Source organism: Poecilia reticulata, chromosome 19, assembly GCF_904066995.2.
Source record: "Poecilia reticulata chromosome 19, P_reticulata-male-v2, whole genome shotgun sequence".
In the NCBI taxonomy this organism is placed as follows: domain Eukaryota; kingdom Metazoa; phylum Chordata; class Actinopteri; order Cyprinodontiformes; family Poeciliidae; genus Poecilia; species Poecilia reticulata.
In genome coordinates this window covers 25,497,456-25,517,359 of record NC_088848.1, presented here as the reverse complement: position 1 = coordinate 25,517,359, position 19,904 = coordinate 25,497,456, and the positions used below count along the sequence as shown (strand labels likewise).

At 39.0% G+C, this 19,904-nt stretch overlaps 1 protein-coding gene across 1 annotated transcript in view; it reads left to right on the top strand.

The window, feature by feature from the left end:
* Positions 1-19,425, top strand: part of fmn2b (formin 2b) — a 61,071-nt gene extending 41,646 nt beyond the window's left edge. Inside the window, exons 11-17 of the mRNA XM_081600538.1 lie at positions 79-208; positions 11,451-11,597; positions 13,436-13,495; positions 16,561-16,681; positions 18,555-18,647; positions 18,987-19,038; positions 19,240-19,425. Of these exons, the coding sequence (XP_081456664.1) occupies positions 79-208; positions 11,451-11,597; positions 13,436-13,495; positions 16,561-16,681; positions 18,555-18,647; positions 18,987-19,038; positions 19,240-19,393 (757 nt within the window). The 3' untranslated portion in view covers positions 19,394-19,425. The remainder of the gene's footprint in view (positions 1-78; positions 209-11,450; positions 11,598-13,435; positions 13,496-16,560; positions 16,682-18,554; positions 18,648-18,986; positions 19,039-19,239) is intronic.
* Positions 19,426-19,904: the final 479 nt, after the last annotated feature.

Here is a 19,904-nt window from a genome sequence, read left to right as displayed (position 1 = left end):
AATGCACATCTGCAACCCTATCCTGTGCTGGCAGAAGCAATCTTACAAATGCCTGCTATCTTATTTGGTTTGTTCCAGATTTCTCTACCAGCTCTCCCTGATACCAGACTTCTCCAGCAGAGTCTTCTGCATTCTCTTTCAGTCCAGCTTCTGTGAGTGTATGTCATCAATCACAAGGAAAATCAACACACTGCAAAGGGTATGCAAGGTGAGTCATCAGAACTTTTACCAAAAGCTTTTGGTAAAAAAAATATTTAAGAGTAATTCAGTGGAATTCAGAACATGGTTTGGAAAATAAAGTGACTTGTTGGAGCCATGCTCCAAGTCACAACTACTAACAACCACTAGCATATGGATTCAGAGCATTAAATGACTATCAAAAATGCTAAAATTGAGAAAAATGCAGTACCAGTGGCGCAAAAAGTGGGTATGCACGCCTAGGGGCCCTAGCGTTGCATACAGTGGGGCGCTGCACTAGAGGGGGCACAAAAACGACATGGGGAATTTGTTTTTTCTAGTCAGCATTTTATCTACTAAGCGCTTCCCACACAGGTCGCTTGGGCACGTGCCCCTTCAAGAATGAGCTAGTGCACGTTTTTTTTTCTTTCTTTCTTTCAAATTTGAACAGTACATTTGACAACAGGGAGCAAAAGATGGGGTGGCAGACAAAAAGCTTCGGGGTACAAAACAGAAAACGGAATAGGGGAGGGATAAAGATGTTGGAGAGATGAAGAAAAGCTTTTCAAAGTGGTTGAAAGACAGTAGGTAAGTGTATCAACAGGGGGGTTGTAAATATTCGGGTTAGTTAAACCTAGCCTAAAAGGACAGGTGGTTGTTGTTGTCTTCGCCCTGAATTGAATCAATACGGGACGTGATTTATTCTTTATTTTTATAAATGTCTGATAGACACCTATCACACATCTCAACATTACGCAAGTGTGATAATAATGACCAAAACAAAACACGGGAAATATTAAAGTCAGCTAAATTGTCGTGGTGGAACCTAAATAGGACTCTCCACCCCTACAGACCGACACTACTGTCACGGTTGCCTAGAGAGGACACTACGCAGCCACGGTGAGCTGCCATCAACCTGCGTCTTTTTAAAATGTCTACCCTATACGCCACAGTCCTTAGAAGCAAAACATCTGGCAAAAATACAGACGTAAGTGGGAAGACGCACATTCCAGGCTAAACTATTTCAGTGACGTTGAATAGGGGCACTTTTTAAAAAATGGGTTGGCGATATTCAGTGGTGCACAGTGATCTCACTGTGCACCACTGAATATCGCCAACCCATTTGTGATATCAGACAGAATGGATCAGGAGAGGAACACTGCAGACCCACCAGAACCTAGAGAACCAGACATCAGCTCTCTTCATCACTCAATGATGTCCTGAGGCTGATATAGTAAAGAACCTTTTTGATTCAGTTTCTTATTGTGCTTTTAGTCGACTATTATGGATTGACTATTTGCTTAGGATGTTGAGTTTAGAGGATAATACTTTATTTAATACATAATAGTATTTGCTAAAGTAATATAAATGGCCATTTAAAGAACAGATCATACTAATAGATTAATAGTACTTGCATAAATATTGTCTACATCAAAAGAGTTTAAGGCTTTCTGTGTTGTTTTATTCAGAAAGGTTGATATATTTTATGAATACATTAGTCAGTGTTCGTTTAATGTATTATTTCACTATTATTTTATTAATGTGATTTACCAGTTTGGATAACTTGACTTGTATCAACGAAGAAAAACATGCTAACCAAAAATGCTTCAGACCCAGGCCTGCAGTCCATGGGCGGTTCAAGAGGGGGGCCAACATGTGAGCATGGGAACTAATAAATATCTTTTGTTAATATTCAGTGATGCGATTTTTTTAAACGTCATAATTTGACTTTATTTAATTAAAAATTAGTGCTCTACTTTTAGCTACTGTTAGGATCATTTTTTCCATCTGCTAGATCAGGATCTGCAACCTGATTTTCTGGAGACACAAGAGGCTCTCAGGCTCACTTACTATATCAAATGATGAAATATTGCTCTGTTTTTTGTTTGATTCTTTTTCAAATGTCCCTATAAAAAACGCTGACTACACTGGCCCCAGGGAAAATTTGGTCTAGAACCAGCCTCCAAAAAAAAATAACAAAAAAAACCAGTAAAGACCGTTATATATATTTTTTACCCAGCTACATGGGGGGCAAACTTGTATCATCACTACCTTTATTCAGATAACAATTTGCACAGCAAAGTATTATGCTTAGCGATTTTTCTGCAATGGGCAATTTCAAGTGGCAAAATGTAACTGTGGCAAACAATCAAGCGAGATGTTGTGATTGAGTTTGCAACATTTTAATAATTGTTACAAAATAGAGGTGTGCCGATCGATCGGTCACCGATCACAATCTGCCCGATTTCCGTAAAAAAGTGTATGATCGGTGATCTGCGATCACGGCCGATCACACAAACCGATCACCTGCATCTCATTTCTCAGCCTGCCTGTGCAGCTGGTCTCCTCTTTCCTTCACACTGCGCAAACACACAGCAACAAATCCTAAGCGATGTGGAACTATAACGCACTGAGTGAATGGGGACGTTTGCGTATTGCGGCGGAAAATTGAAGCACGTCGAAATGCATCAACACAACGAAGCTAATACGACATAAAAACAATGTTATACTTGACGGAGTTTGGCTACATCGAGGCTCACTGCAGTAAAAAAGACATATGGAGGATCAGATAGCAGGTAAAGCAGAGCACAGCTACAAACACTCACCCGGATTAGCATGTCGGTCAGAAAGCTAAACAAATAACCTGAAAAATTATTGAAGTCTTCGAGCTGCGATGTAAGACGCTGGTTCTGCTCTCGCTGCTGAACCGCTGCTACGCTACAGGTAGTGATATTTCAGACGGAGCGCCGCTTCTGCTCCACCTGGTAGTGACTCTCACACTGAACCTCTGCTTAAAGCTGCAGCATCTAACCTAAAAAAATACATTTTACATACGTATTAAAACTTTTGCTGTCCTAACATTAGACAGATAATCTCTAAAAAAATAATCGATCTCCTCCCTGCTCTGCATAATTACTCCGCTCAGTCAGAATCAGCCACTCAGAACTAGCAGGAATCAGCTAGCTGCCATGCTATCAGGAAGTTTTTATTCAGTAACTCAGGATTACTTAATGGATCCTGTATTTGCCTTTGAATGTTAAGTTTTATACTTGAATTTTTTTGGCAATGTTGAGAGGTTTTATTTTGGCTCTTTGCATTATTTAGCCTCTTCAGAGCCTTTATATGTTTTCAGTCTGTTAAAGATAGTATTATTTATAGTAGTACAATTTGCACAATGCCTGTTTTGTTTAGTTTTCTTCTTGGAAAAAGTTATCAAAAACAAGTTTTTGTCTAAATTAAGGTGAATTCATGGTTCCTTTTTTGCACATAATGTAACCGGTAGTGTTTATGATAAAAAATAAATAAATAATAATTATGTGATCGGTATCGGTGATCGGCCCTCATGGGTGATCGGTATCGGTATAGGAAAAAACCTGATGGGCACATCTCTATTACAAAGTAACTCAGTTAGCAGTATCACTACACAGCCATTAGAAACAGTCATTCCACAACCGTTGTCTCCTAGCAGAGACAGTGATACTGATCCCCTCCACAACCACTTCAAACTGCGACACAACTAATAACACACACACACACACACCCACACACCCCCGCACACACACACACACACACACACACACACACACACACAAAACAGTATTAATTTACCATCAAAATGGCCTGTGTGCCACACTCTCCCCCTCATTAAAAAAATGTCCTATAACATTTAAAAGAGCATTTAACATGCTCTTTTAAATGACCCTTTTACTGAAAGTAATGTTATAAATAATCAACTTAACATGACATTCATTATAATGTAAGTGTCCACCACTAACAGAGGATATTGTCACGTTAGATTACAAATTTCAAGTTACATTTAATTCCAGTTCTTGTTCAGATCGTCTCTCTAGTGTAACAGAACTTTAATTTCAGCCAGTTCTTTTGTTCCGATACCAATCTTTTGTCTCGAAAGCACAGTCAATACATTGTCTTTGGAGAGTCTTTTTCTTTTGAATGCAATTCTTGAAACTATATACACTGTGTCTTTAACTCTGTTCTTCAACACCTGGAACTACCCAGGGATGCCAAAGTTCTTTACCGGTTGGGATCATACTCACAGGTAGTTCTTTAACACCTACTTCCACCATGGTTCACTCACCCAGAGCACAATAGGTCAGCATTCTCGGCCGGCGACGTTCTCTCTTTGGGTATCCGGATGCAGATGGTGGTACAGCTGGATCCTCTTCTTCCTCAGAAGGTATTTCTGCGGATGGTTCAAGAAGATCCAGGTGCAGCTCCATATCTTGGCCTCCATTTTCTTGCTCTGGTATGTTGTCCATCCAATTAGTCCGAGGTTCATTCACTTCTGGTGTGTTTTCTTGGTCAGACAGGTCTGGTGTAAATGGTTCAGCATCTGGGTTTAAGCTGACAGCTCAGTAACCACTGTGCTGAGCAGGAGGAAACCGGCACACTAGCTTCATTTCCTCATCCCTCTCACTGACTGAAGTTTTCTCTCGTTGACAAAGATAACATGGAGATGTATTTGACTTAGTCTTTTTAGTCCTTTTTGTCACAGGGAAGCAGGAGGTTCCTATGCAGCACACAACTTTTGCCACCTCCTGGTACTACTTCATACCCTGGGCTGATATCACTTCTTCTCTTTGTGATGATGTGAACTTTATCTTCTCAAAAGGATCTGAGCTTACCAGGACCTCCTCTCTCTGATAAGTTGCGTACAAGCACACTCCCCCCAGGCTCCAGGTCAGCTCCACAACCTCTTTTCTAATATCCTTTTTTTCCCCTCAGTTTGATTAACGGGTGGAGGTTTTGGTTGCAATCTCGTAGGCCTGCTGCATTCTGCTTTGCCAATCTTTAACATACTCAGCATAGCTTTGCTGTGTTTCATTCGGCTGTATGGAGATCTATCGGCAGACGTGGAGATCGTCCATAGAGCAGATAATGTGGCGCAAAGCCTGTGGTGTCAATGCGGGTTCAGTTATATGCGTGCACCATCTTACATAACGACTTTTTCCGTCAGCTTTTTGCTCATTTGTGAGCGTACGGAGCATAGACAGCAAGGTTTTGTTAAATCGCTCCACTTGTCTGTTACCTTGTGGGTGGTAGCAGGTAATGTGGGACCCTTGCACGTGACAACACCTCTGCAATTGAGCCATCAACTGGTTTTCAAATTCCTTCCCCATGTCGTGGTGGATTTTCTCCAGGAAGCCAAAGCGAAGGGCAAAGTCATCAAAGAGTTTTTCCACAACCGTTGTTGCAGATTTGTTTTTTGTGGGGTAGGCCTGTGCAAAGCAAGTGTAGTGATCCATTATAACAGAATATACTCATAACCTTGCTTTCAGGCTTCTACATGCAGAAAATCAGCTGAAACCAGTTCGGATGGACATGTCATAATGGGCATCAGTGGTGCTCTGGCTGCCCTCTGTGGTCGTTTTGACACACTTGGGTCACAAAATGTTCTGTGTCCTGCTGCATTCTGACCCAATAAAACCTGCCTCGAATCAGATTCAGAGTCCTTTCAACCCCCACATGACCCATCTCTTTGTGTAATTCTTGAAACATTAACGGATGATGTTCTTTTGGCAAAACTAGCCAAGAATTATGTCCTGCTTTTCTGTATATAAGATCCCATCATTGCTGATATACACTTTTTGCCATTGCCTCAAGAGCACCCTAACATCTGCAGGCTCAGTTTTCACCAGTCCTCTGGGGGGGGATTGATCTAGGCTTTTATAATACATGACTCACTTGACTTTATCTGATCTGTCCTGGTGTTATTAGGGCAGGCAATGTAAGTGAAGATGTATCACTTGCTAAGTCCAGTGTGTTGATGTGAGCTGTGGTTATTCAGACAGATGGGGCATCTCGAAGCACAGTCACTCCCTGAATTGATGCACTAATCACATCCTGAGTCACCTCCTCAGTGCATTGCTGCAATAAGTCATTTATGTCCAGTGGCATGCGAGAGATGCCATCTGCATCTGTATTGTGTTTGCCATATTTAATGGTGGAATTGAAATCTGCAAGTTGGGCAACCCACCTGTGATCTGTGGCGTTTAACTTGGCCGTGATGAGAATGTAGGTCAGGGGGTTATTATCTGTATACACAGTGAAGTGAAGTGCATGATACAGATAATCTCTGAATCTTTAACATAATACCCACTTAAAAGGGCTATGAATTCCAATTTTCCTGAATGCATGTGATAATTGTTCTCAGGTGGGGTCAGTGTTCCAGATCTGTACCCGATGACAACCATTGTGTTATTCTGTCTCTGATATAGAACTGCTCCCAACCCTTCCTGGGAAGCATCAACATGCAAAATAAATGGTTGGGTGAGATCTGGATACCCAAGGATGGGAGGCTCAGTGAGTTTGTCAATAAGTACGTTTAGTGTTTCTTGATGGCTCTGAGTCCAGTAGTGTTTGAGGGGAGGTTACCTTTATTTCTTGAGGTGCTGCTGTTCTGCCTGGCCTTATGCTTTCCTGATGGTGGATTTTCAAGTTGATTTTCAGGTGGACTGACCAGAAGCTGGTAGAGGGGCTTAGCTATTCTGGAGAAGTTTGGTATGTATGTTTGATAATAGGAGAGAAATCCCAGCATTTTTCTCAGATCTCCCTTCATTGTGGGGGTTCTCTCCTTCAAAGCTTGAACTGGTGCCGCTTCTGCCGGATCCATCGTGTAGCCCTCACCAGAGACAAGACGCCCCATAAATCTCACTTTTCTTTTGAACACCTCACACTTCTTTGGGCTCAGCTTCACTCCTTGCTTCTGGTATCTTTGCAACACAGTTCTCATTTGGTTGAGATGATCTTCAAAACTTGGGCAGAATTCAATTATCATCCAGATAGGGCTGGTATATCACATCCCATAAGCTAATTAGACATTCCTTCATGCTTCTTTGGAACTCTGCTGGAACAGCACTCAAACCGAAGGGGATTCTGATCCACTGGTACAGACCCATGGTCTTATGAAAGCAGTTAAGGGCTGACTTTTCTCATCCAGAAACCCTTGATGGTACGCCTTCCCCTGATCTAATAGAGAATCAGGAGCTGCCAGTGAGAGAATCAAGCATGCCTTGAATCTGGGGAATGGGGTGGCGGTCAGGGACAGATTTTCTGTTTAATTCCCAGTAGTCACAGCACAACCTCAGAGCCCCATCTTTCTTTCTCACACACACCACTGGTGATGCATATGGAGAAAGTGACTGAGTTATCCAGCCTCTATTCAGTAGATCTTGAAGGTATTCTTTAACTTCCTGATGTAATGGCTTGGGAACTGACATATGTTTTCTTCACTGGAGTGGTGTCATGCAGAGTGATAAGTTTCAAAGAGGAAATTAAATCTATGTCATCTTCATCATAGGCGAATGCATGACACTTCTCTCAGTATCTGTCTCACAGTCTGTCTTTGGCTTTCCGTTAAGTGGCTGAGGTCAACTGGAGGATCCCACTGTGTTGGCTTCTGTTTTTCTGCCTTGTTGTTGCTAATCAGAAACCGTGTTGCAGTTGGCTTTGTTCTGGGTGAAGTGTCATCTTTTTGTTGTTCACCATCAGTGATGTTCAACTGTTGTGCATTTACAGTATAAGCTGTATTTACTGCTTCTAGATGAACCAGAACTACACGCTGATGCAGAGTAACATTGTACATTGGTAACATTGGTGTTGGAAATTGGGACTGATACGAATCCTGACCTCTTTGTAGGAACTGTTATGAGACCGTCCTCAACACGGACACCCTCTGGCAGCACTGAGTCCTCCAAGGGAACAAAAAGAAGGTCCTCCCCTCTGAACTGAGCTCCAGTATTAACTTTAACATGGATGATGGTGATTTGCTCAGCTGCTAACTTTATTCGACGTCTCCCTGTGTGCACAGGACCCACATCAACCTGGCTATCTGATGCCTGAATTAGTTTGACCATTGTCTGTGCAGTCTGGACAGTTACAGCAAAGGCTCCACACACATTTTGGATGACTTCAGGTTTTCTGTGTTGAAGTGTGTCGTCTTCTAGCACTTCCTCTATAACATTATAGACAATTATTGGCTGTTGTACCACACTGAGGTCACTTGACATAAGTACTGGTACCAACAGGGGTTCTGCTGAGAGTGAGTCTTTACCCAGTCTAGATTCAACTTCCACACAGTCCAGGAAAGTAATTTGTGTCTGATTTGCTGCAAGCCCAATAAGTGTATCTACCTCCAGTAGCTCATTCAGAGGTCTAACTCGCCGGTGTGGTAAGTGTAATCGTCTCCATTCTTCATTAATGAGACATTCCTGGGCACCAGTGTCCCATAATGTTTCTACTGGAGTGGCATCCAGCTGACAGTGAACAATGCATCTCTTACCTATGAGGTTCAGAAGTTTCTCTCTGCTCTGTGTTTTTGTGATATTTATGGATGGCAATTGTGTACAGCATTGGCTTTATTTATTTGAAGAATACTTTATACTCCTCTGTACAAAATGTTGTATATGTGTAAAATATTTGGATAAATAAGGGTTAGTTTGATCCTGGTACTTAGCCTTGTTAATGACTTTTGTTGCTCTTTTTTGAAGTTTGATTAGTGATTGCTGTGTTGTTTTGTAATTAATTACCCAAACCTCTCTGGAGTCACTTAAATAAGGTAACACTAGAGAACAGTACAGAATGTTAGGGTTAGGCTGGTTCTTTGTGAATAGAAGAGTTTTATTCACTTCATGGATTGTGAACTGAAATAGCAAAACCCTGACTCGTCTTCTTTTCCATAAATTGACATACATTTTTGTTTAAAGAAAAAAAGCAAGAATGTTGTTTCTTTTAAACATCCTTAGGGTAATGCAATTTCTAAGTATGATTTTCAAATACTTGGAAACCTTGAAAATAAACTGGTTTTATGTTTATTAATCCTATGAATTTAGTAAAATGTTCTTCAAATGACTGGAAATGAGTAGCTTTGAGTAGATTTTATCTTAATTTCCAGAGGAGCAAGTTCCCTCTGGGACTGTCACTCCACAGCTTCTTGTCTCATTAATGTTAAAATATAATGGCAGGTATGATGTGGTCTTGAGATTCTGTTTCAAACTGAGTATATACAGCTTTAGAAAAAATTAAGAGATAATTGCAAAATTATCAGTTCTCTTATTTTACTCTTTATATGTATATGTTTAAGTAAAATGAACATTGTCCTTTTATTCTACTGTTTTTTTTTTTTACATTAAAAACGTTTGTTAGGGAAAATGTGGATATGTTCTATAAATAATGTGTTTTGTGGTCAATATTATTTCACTGTTTTATTAATGTGTGTTGCCAGTTTGGATAACCTGACTTCCTATCAAGCCATAAGAATGATGGAATACATGCTAACAGTCACAGACCTGCAGCCCATTGGCGCTTCTAGACACAGGCTAACAGAAGTTATATATTAAATGATGAAATATTGCCCTGATTTTTGTTTCATTCTTTTTTTAATTGCTCTCTAGGCAGCAGTTTAATCACACATGTACATTTATTATTACACTCTAAAAAGAAAAAGTTGAACCAACTTAATTGAATTGCTTCTAGTAACAAGCAATTCAATTAAGTTTATCTAATTTAATTTATTCAGTTTAACAAATTCAATATATTCTAATCATCCAACTCAATTTGTTAAACAAACTTATTAAGTATGTTTAAGATAACAGATTTAAGTCACTCTTACTCAAATCATTGAACTTGCACAGCACTTTTCCAGTCACTTTAACTACTCAACACACTTCACATTAGAGTCACATTCACACAACAATATCCATATCCATATGTGTCAGGAGGAAGCTGGAATTGAACCCTGAACCTTCCGATCACAAGATGACCACTCTACCCACAGAGACACATTCGCTTACTGGGGAATCTGTCCCTGGTCAGCTTGAGTCATGGTCAGACGTGGGCTACAAATATGGTATTGAACTTAATTATTTCAAGTAAAGTCAAAGTAAAAAGGTTCTTTAAGGAAACAATTTGTAACTTTTAAATTAGAGTATATTTAGAGGACACTGTAAAAAGAATTTTAGGCTGCAAACTAAGAAGTTTGCAGCAGAAGAAATTTAGTTTGGAACTACTTAAAAGTTTGAGTTGACTTTCTGTAGAATTAAGACAAAGAGATTTTAAATGTTTATTAGAAGAAAATAAATGATTTGAGTAAGAGTGACTTAAATCTGTTATCTTAAACATACTTAATAAATTTGTTAAATAAAATTAACAAATTGAGTTGGATGATCAGAATATATTGAATTGGTTAAACTTAATAAATTAAGTTGGATAAACTTAATTGAATTGCTTGTTACCTATGGAAGCAATTCAATTGAGTTGGTTCAACTATTTTCTTTTAGAGTGTAAGTTTTGAGTTAAATTAGCACAAAAAAGTAAGTTGGCATAGCAAAAGCAAAAGAATTAAGTTAAATTAATATAAATAAGTCCATAAGATGAACTTCAGCCCAAAAACACTTTTTAGAGTGTTGATACTTTAATTAAAGATGAGTTGTACAAGTTTATGTGTGCATCAAACACACATAAACCTGTGTCTGTGTGTCCTCTGTGTTACTATAGCTCTTGGACTCAAAAAGGTTGGTGACCCTTGTTATAGAATTTGGCAGGGGGACACTGAGGTTAAATGTCATTACTCAATATAGTAGTGCCGTGATGTATCTGAAAGGGTTAGGGTTAGGGTAGCCCTATACATAAGTCAGATACATCACAGAGTCCAGTCAGTAACTGTACATATACCTCAGAAAGTATGTAGTTGTGCCCCGGGGTAGTAACCACATATATTGAGCCACTGATGTCACATCAGGAGCGTGAAAGAACATGGGCCAAGATTGACATAGATTTGTTTCACTGAAGTAGTGTGTTGATTATCTGTGTATTTATTTTGTTAAGAATTTTTGTGGCTCTAGTGGCCTTCATAGTGGTAATTGATAGGAAAGTTTGTTGTGAGAGTAAAAAAGGTCAACAGGCTGGAAGTCATGACAAGCCAGGCTTGTTTGTAGCAGAAATATGAGTCCATTCTGTTGGAACCTAGCCTTGCTTTTGGTGATTGTTTTTGTTGCACCTTTTCAGGAGGAGGTTTGTTTTTGATTTAATATTGAATTTTTATCTAGATGGAAGTTAGTTGGTTCAACAAATCATTGTTGATTGTTTAGTTTTTTTTACAAATAACATATTAATAAAATAATCAGATTTTCATATTATTTTGTCTTTCTCCTTATTCTCATAGATTTTTTAAAGCTTTTTTATCATCTATATAATATCAGAAAACGAACCCAACCCATTGCATTATTTGCCTTTGTCTTCAACCTCTTTCACAGACTCTGCAGGACAATGTTTCAGTGAAGAAGATTCTAGGTTTGGTTCTGGCATTTGGTAATTTCATGAATGGTGGGAATCGAACAAGAGGTCAAGCTGATGGCTTCACCCTTGAGATTTTGCCAAAACTCAAAGATGTCAAGAGCAATGTGAGTAAAGAAATCATATTTTGTTAAAAAATTTCAATTTGAAATCATATTTGGGCCTCTTGATTTTTTTTTTATTTGTTTGATTTTTCAGGTTTTCCCACTTGCAAAGCTTGTAGATGACTGTAATTTCTATCATAGGTTCTCTTCAACTGTGAGTGATGGAATCTAAAACAAAAATCCAAAAAAACACAATGTATGATTTTTAAATAATTAATTTCCATTTTACTGTGTGAAGTAAGTATTTGATACACCAGAAAAAAGAAACTTAATATTTGGTACAGAAACCTTTGTTTGCAATTACAGAGATGAGACGTTTCCTGTAGCTCTTGACCAGGTTTGCACACACTGCAGCAGGGATTTTGGCCCACTCCTCCATACAGATCTCCTCCAGAGCCATCAGGTTTCAGGGCTGTCGCTGGGCCACACGGACTTTAAGCTCCCTCCAAAGATTTTCTATTGGATTCAGGTCTGGAGACTGGCTAGGCCACTCCAGGACCTTCAGATGTTTCCTACGGAGCCACTCTTTAGTTGCCCTGGCTGTGTGTTTTGGGTCGTTATCATGCTGGAAGACCCGGCCACGACCCATCTTCAGTGCTCTTACTGAGGGAAGGAGGTGGTTGGCCAAAATCTCACGATACATGGCCCCATCCATCCTTCCCACAATATGGTGCAGTCGTCCTGTACCCTTTGCAGAAAAGCATCCCCAAAGAATGATGTTTCCACCGCCATGCTTCACGGTTGGGATGGTGTTCTTGGGGTTGTACTCATCATTCTTCTTCTTCCAAACATGACGAGTGGAGTTTAGACCAAAAAGTTCTATGTTTGTCTCATCAGACCACATGATCTTCTCCCATTCAGATGGTCATTTGCAAACATCAGACGGGCTTTGACATGCGTTGGCTTGAGGAAGGGCACCTTGCGTGCACTGCAGGATTTTAATCCTTGACGGCGTAGAGAGTTACTGATTGTTTTCTTTGAAACTGTGGTCCCAGCTCTATTCAGGTCATTGACCAGGTCCTGCTGTGTAGTTCTGGGCTCATTCCTCACCTTCCTCAAGATCAATGATGCTCCACGAGGTGAGATCTTGCATGGCGCCCCAGACCGAGGGACATTTTCCATTATTTTGCATTTCTTCCATTTTCTAATAATTGCACCAGCTGTTGTTGCCTTCTCACCAAGCTGCTTGCCTATTGTCCTGTAGCCCATCCCAGCCTGGTGCAGGTCTACAATTTTATCCCTGATGTCCTTACAGCTCTCTGGTCTTGGGCATTGTGGAGATGCTGGAGTCTGATTGATTGAGTGTGTGGACAGGTGTCTTTGATACAGGTAACGAGTTCAAACAGGTGCAGTTAATACAGGTAATGAGTGGAGAACAGGAAGGCTTCTGAAAGAAGAACCAACATGTCTGTGAGAGACGAAATTCTAACTGGTTGATAGATGATCAAATACTCATTTCACACAATAAAATGGAAATTAATTACTTAAAAATCATACATTGTATTTTTCTGGATTTTTGTTTTAGAGTCCATCACTCACAGTTGAAGAGTATCTATGATAGAAATTACAGTCATCTACAAGCTTTGCAAGTGGGAAAACCTGAAAAATCAACAGTGTATCAAATACTTGTTCTCCCCACTGTATTTGTAATACAGTGGGGAGAACAAATTACAATACATTTGTAATTTGTAAAAAAATTGTAAAAGAAAAAATGCTATCCTCACAAAATGATAGAAACTTGAACGGGCAGTTTATACAGTAGACATCAGTTTATTGTTTGTATGCTGTTGTCTCCACGCTGTTCAAAATGTCAGTGTCTCTCGTTGTTTTTCTGCATGCAGGATGGCGCTAAGAGTCTTCTGTCATACATTGTAGCCTACTACCTCAGACACTTTGATGAGGTAAACTTCTTCCCTTTCTTTATTCAGCTCATTAAACTTCTTTCAGCTTTTTTCCTTTGCACACAAAACACATTTTATTGGGATTTTATGTGATAGACCAATACAAAGCAGGGCACAATTGTTAAATGACAGAAAAACAATACAACCTTAAATGTCATAGGGATAAAAGACATTTTAAGACATAAACAAAACCCTGTAATTGCTTTCAGAAGTAATGTTAGTATTAAATAAAGTCAAGTTATGTGAATTTTATCTTTGTATAAACTTACCAGTAAAAAATTTATGTGCTTTTTGTTTGTACTTTTTTCCACTTTACAATTGGAAAAAATTGTAATCAAGTAGCACAGTTCAGTTGTTTTCTAAACCAATATTCATCTCAAAATATAACTTTTAGGATTTTTTGTCTAAAATCCTAAAAAGATTAAATGAACTTTGTGGATATGCACTGTACAGTAAACAGAGAATAGATACGATTCTCTGATACAATGTTTCAAAGACTCAATTTATTACTAACATCTTCAAGATTAATGTAAGACAGAAAGCAATGGGTGCTGATTTAAAAATCTATAAAGTTTATGAAGGTAATATAGTGGGTATTGCTTTTGAAGTCAACAATGTTAAAATAAAATCTGGTATTGTTTACTGGTATCAGTAAACAAGTGATGCTCAGTCTTTGTTCTGCAGCTTCACAGGCAGTGGCGGAGCCAGAGGGGGGGCCAGGGGGGCCAGTGCCCCCCCTGTCATCTGATTGGCCCCCCTAGTGGCCCCCCAGATGATTGACATATAACAGCACCAGGTCATTCCTGTACATTATTTGGAATCATTCTAAGTCAACCTAATATCTAAAGAAGAAAAACAATAATAAATATATCAAAAGAAAATGTATAAAACTTTATATAAGTCCATGTGACATAAATAAATAAATAGATTTTTATCAGGCGCGATACCAGCCTCCTTTATACTCATAACAAGCTGATATTCTTCTCCTGGGTGTTTCAGTTGCTGCTGTGGTGCAACTCAAAGGCTAAAGCACTTCATACCTGGTGGTGATGGTAAAACACCAATAAGTTATTTATTGATCCTCCGCAAAAAAGAGAAAAAACCGAAGAGGGCCGATAATGTTCGTAGTTTGGAGCAGAGGTTGCGCTGGAGTTTTTTCGTTGTCCGTCAAAGAAAAAAATCATTTTATTTCCAATTTGTAGTCATCAAACGAAACATTTATTATTTCTCTGCGAGAACGTTTTTGAAATCAGGTAACATTTTACGAAATGACGTGATTAGAAGACAACAGAACTCTGATCGTTTCCTGATCCCTCAGCGGGAGGAAAACCAGCAGAAGCGGATCAGCTGCTGGACGCTCCAAAGTCTCTGGTCCGTTAAAGCGTCCAGATCAGAGATGATTCTCTGACTGATATTGTTCTTAGTATGATTAATAATGAGCTTCACGATGTTCTCTGTGCGTAAAGTTGAAACTGTCTGAGCACCAAGTGGTCAGCTGATCACATTCTGGACAGAAACCAGCGAACTGCTCTCTGTTCTTATCAAGACGAGGTGAGGAGGGAATCTGACATATTAACTCAGTTAAGTTTTTACTGGTTTTGTTTTTAAAACGCCATTAACGTAAGCAGTGTAACTATATATTGTATATTTGACGTTTGTCATCTCATGTGTGATTAATTGGAGCATTTATTGCCCAGCACACTGCGCTTGTTTCTAACGGATCTGCTCTTTAATTTCTTTCCTCTCTCAACAGTCAGCTGTTATTCCTCTACATAAACTACAATAAGTAGATCATAACATTCTCTAGCTTTTCTCTATGTGCTCCAAACTCATTAAATGTAAACTCATTAGAAGCCTCAGCCACCATCAGGCAAATAATTCTGGTCCGACCCGAACTATTGTTACCTGTCCAAACAGAGCTTCCTAACCAAGGTGTCCATAACTCTTCAACACGCTGTCAGCTCCCAGTCAGAAAGATGCATTTAGTTCAGTGTCCATGAGATGATATTCAGAAAGGATCTTTTATTTGATTGATTTTAGTTTCCTCTGCGATGAACTCTTAGCGTAAAGTCTATCATGTCTCCATGTGCGCCAGTCAAAGGTGTTAATTATAACATGTCAAATGACAGAGGGGCTTAAAAACTAACTAAATATTCCATCCATCCATCCATTTTCTTCCGCTTATTCGGGGTCGGGTCGTGGGGGCAGCAGCTTCAGAAGGGAGGCCCAGACTTCCCTCTCCCCAGCCACTTCTTCCAGCTCCTCGGGGGAATCCCAAGGCGTTCCCAGGCCAGCCGAGAGACATCGTCCCTCCAGCGTGTCCTGGGTCTTCCCCGAGGCCTCCTCCCGGTGGGACGTGCCCAGAACACCTCACCAGGGAGGCGTCCAGGAGGCGTCCTTACCAGATGCTAAACTAAACTAAATATTCAGTTTGGTTAATTTTTAAAATTATATATATGTGCACACACACATTTAAAATTTTGCCCCCCCCAGAGGTAGTCCTGGCCCCCCCATGATCCCCCCAACTTTAAATGTCTAGCTCCGCCACTGTTCACAGGTTTCAACAGTTGTTTGACTGGGATAAGACCATTAATACATTGTATATGGTAGTAATAAAGATAAAACATACTTTTATTTGACTTCCACCCAACTCCTTTCCCCATCTCACCTGTTTATCTTTGGGGTAAAAAGAATTGGGACTAGGGTTCCTTCTAGTGAAGCACAAACAATTTCTGACTTCAACAGATATTGAAGTCAGAAAGCAGCAAAACAAAGACTGGGCTTCACTGTTTTCATAACCATGATTTATTATTTCTGCACTCAAGTTATTAAATGCATCATCCTGATCTAACAAAACGACCACCTGTTAAAACTGGTAGGTAGTCATTACTACATTTTTTTTGACACATTGTGTCCATATACTTCTCTATAAGCATTTAAAAATGAACATTTTGCGCACAACGTTTTAGTTATAGTGACAAACCTGTGCATTTCTTATTTGGCATTTTTACTTTCCTGTTGTCAATCTTTCATACTGTTTAATATGCATGCGTGTTGATCAAAAGGATGCTGGGAAGGAGACGTCTGTGTTTCCTCTTCCTGAGCCCCATGACCTGTTCCAAGTTTCACAGATGAAATTTGAAGATTTTCAGAAGGACTTCATTCGACTCCGGAAGGACCTCAGAGGTAACACACATAAAAAAAATCAACAAGATAATAAACTCATGCTCCATTAAATCAGAATACTGAAGAAAAAGAAAGGAAAAAAGGTAGAATAAAACCAAATCCAGATGCCAGTTTGCTACGAAACATAGAGTCCAGTCATGATGACCCAAGGATCTGAGAGAGAGATTGTTTTAATCTGCTTGATCTGCCATTAGAAGCTGTAAGTTGTATGCACAATTATTACGCAAGTTGTAGTTTTGAGGATTATTTTAATTACTAAACAACTACAGTGCTCTCAAACAATAATTTCTCAAGCCTGAATATTTAAGAAAGTAAAAGTGAGATTTTGGCTTTCTTACGACAATATGTGTGCACGATTATTGGGCAACTATTAGTGTGCAGAATTCTTATGCAACTGAATTAAAACAGAAAATTTCCCCATCTCACCTCTTTATTGTCATCCGTTAAAGGGAGAAAAAAAATCATACAACTCAAAATTGACAAACATTTGTAACATTTAAAAAATAAATCAGTGACCAATATAGCCACCCTTCTTTTCAATAACAGTTGAACTGACAGACTTCCATTCGTGGAGTCTGTCAGTTTCTTGATCTCTTGACAATCTTTTTGTGCAGTAGCAACCACAACACAGACACAGTTCAGAGATGTGTTCTGTTTTTCATGAGATTTACGGTGGTAAATCCCCCATTTAATAAGGGCCCATAAGTCTTTAATGGGGTTTAGGTCTGGTGAGGAAGGGGGCCACTTCATTATTCTTTCATCTTTCAGACCTTTACTGGCTAGCCACATAGAGGAGTACTTGATGCTTGTGATGGAGCATTGTCCTGTATAAAACTCATGGTCTTCTTGAAGGATGCTGACTTTTTCCTGTACCGCTGCTTTAAGAAAGTGTCTTCTAAAAACTAGTAGTGGGCTTTGGAGTAAGATTTTGAGTCCATCTTCAACCTGAAAAGGTCCAACTAGCTCATATTTAATAATAGCAGTCCATACCAGTACCTGCCTTCACCTTGCTGGTGTCTGATGTGAAGTGGAGCTCTGTGCCCATCACTGATCCAGCCACAGGCCCATTAATCTGGTCCGTCAAGAGTCACTCTCATCTGATCAGTCCATGAAACTTTTGAAAGATCTGTCTTCAGATCTGTCTTGGCCCAGTCTTGATGTTTCAACTTGGGTGTCTTGTTCAGTGGTGGTAGGGTTTCATCCTTCCTTACCTTGGCCATGTCTCTGAGCTCTGAACATCCTACCTGGAGTACCTTCTGGGAACTCCAGGTAGGTTGCAATACTGCAATATAACAGCACTGAAAGATAATCATGTTTGATTCTTCTCAAATCTTTGGTTAATTTATGTCTTTTTTCCTCAACACATTTCTAGTAACCCTGTTGACAAGTTTGATGGTTCTGTGATGACACCCCTATATCTCAGCAATTGCTGAGAAAAAATGCACATACATTTTTTACCTTTGAAAGACTTTATACAATGTTTTACTTTTCAGAGTCTCTTAAATCTCTTTTTTTGATCCATTTCGCCTGAGGAAAAGAAGCTGCCTAATAATTCTGCATACCTTGACATAGGGTGAGGCCCCACTCTCCCTCATTAAACAAATACACAACAGCTGATGTGTTTATATTCAATAAGCATTCAAGTTTATACCACTTGGAGTTGGAAAATATGCATAAAATGATTATATGGTCAAAATTAAAACTTGCCTAGTAATTGTGCACACAGTGTAGTCTGGATACAATGTTCTTACACAATGTCAGGAACGTGAATATTACAACATCCTACACTGAGGCACAACATGCAAATCTTATTTTATTATTTATAAATGCCGTTTGTGTAACCCGGATGTTTTACACTCATCACTTTAACTAGCATGTACATCGGAAGTGGAAAAGGTGTGCAAGGTGTCTGATGAGGATAACTTGCAGCCTTTCAAAGAGAAGATGGATGGGTTTCTTGCACAAGGTATGCTGTAAATCTATCAACCATGATTAGGCTATCAGGACGGCTCTTTCCTCATTTTCCAGCAGAATTCTTCTTTCAGCCAGGCCTTTTGGCCTCTTTCCTGAAAGACTATTTCCTATTCATCTTTGAAAAAAAAAAACACACTGTCTCAGGAAGGCAAATGTGTAAGATTACATTACAGCCTTTTCAGTACTGGTTCTGTGATGAAATACAAGAACAGGGTGGGAGACAGACACTGCCTGAACCGCTACTGTGTTTATTAGAGTGAATGTGTGTACTGACTTTTGCTGTGTGCTACCAAACATGAAACTGAATTTCAAACTTTTCTTCCTTTATTAGCTAAAAGTGAACTAGAGATCCTGGATGCGCAACTCAGCAGCACTCACAAACTGTAAGCTCAGGCTCTGTTTTTTCTGTTTAATACTCATTGATGTCATAGTTTCACTGATTACTTTATACTTTGTGTATTTTTAAATATATATTTTTTCACAAAATCTTATTTCAAAAAGTAAGACATTTAGGAACTGTAGCTTATCTCTCTGGTTGTTAAATATAGAAAAAATGACATTGTGAATGTGTCTGTTCTCTATAGGTTCCTAGAGCTGACAGTGTTCTATTCAGTGAAGCCCAAAGCAGGAGAAAAGGAGGTTTCCCCCAACACCTTATTTTCCATCTGGCATGAATTCTCCTCCGATTTCAAGGACCAATGGAAAAAAGAGAACAAAACTATTCTCAAGGAAAGGTAGAATACTTCTTTCCCACTTCTTCACCATAGACATTTCTTATTTCCTCAAACTTTTATTTTTTACTTCCATTCCTATCTTTTTTTCTCTTATCCTATTTATGGATTTTAGGTTTAGATTCTTAAAATATATTTCTATTTTATCTTATGAAAATAGAAGATTTTCTATTTTTTATTTTCAGATGGTGAAAATAAAAATGCATAGCTGCGTAAGGCAAAAAGGATTGTGTGTATACAGTTAAATCTGATAAATTAATTCAATTCGATTTGAGGAAACTCGTTGCCTTAAACCATTTAACTTACCTTAGCACAATTCAAACAGACATGCTATGCTACACTAAAACTAAATAAGTGGAGTTTTTTTTTAACTTGTATGCAAAACTTAAAAACATTAGTATGCACTGATTGAGTAACATTAACTTTTTTTATAACTTTATCTTTATTGACATTTTTAGGTACAATCAAGAAAAAAGGTCAAACAATACACAGAAATTATAAGAGACAGAAAAAACAAA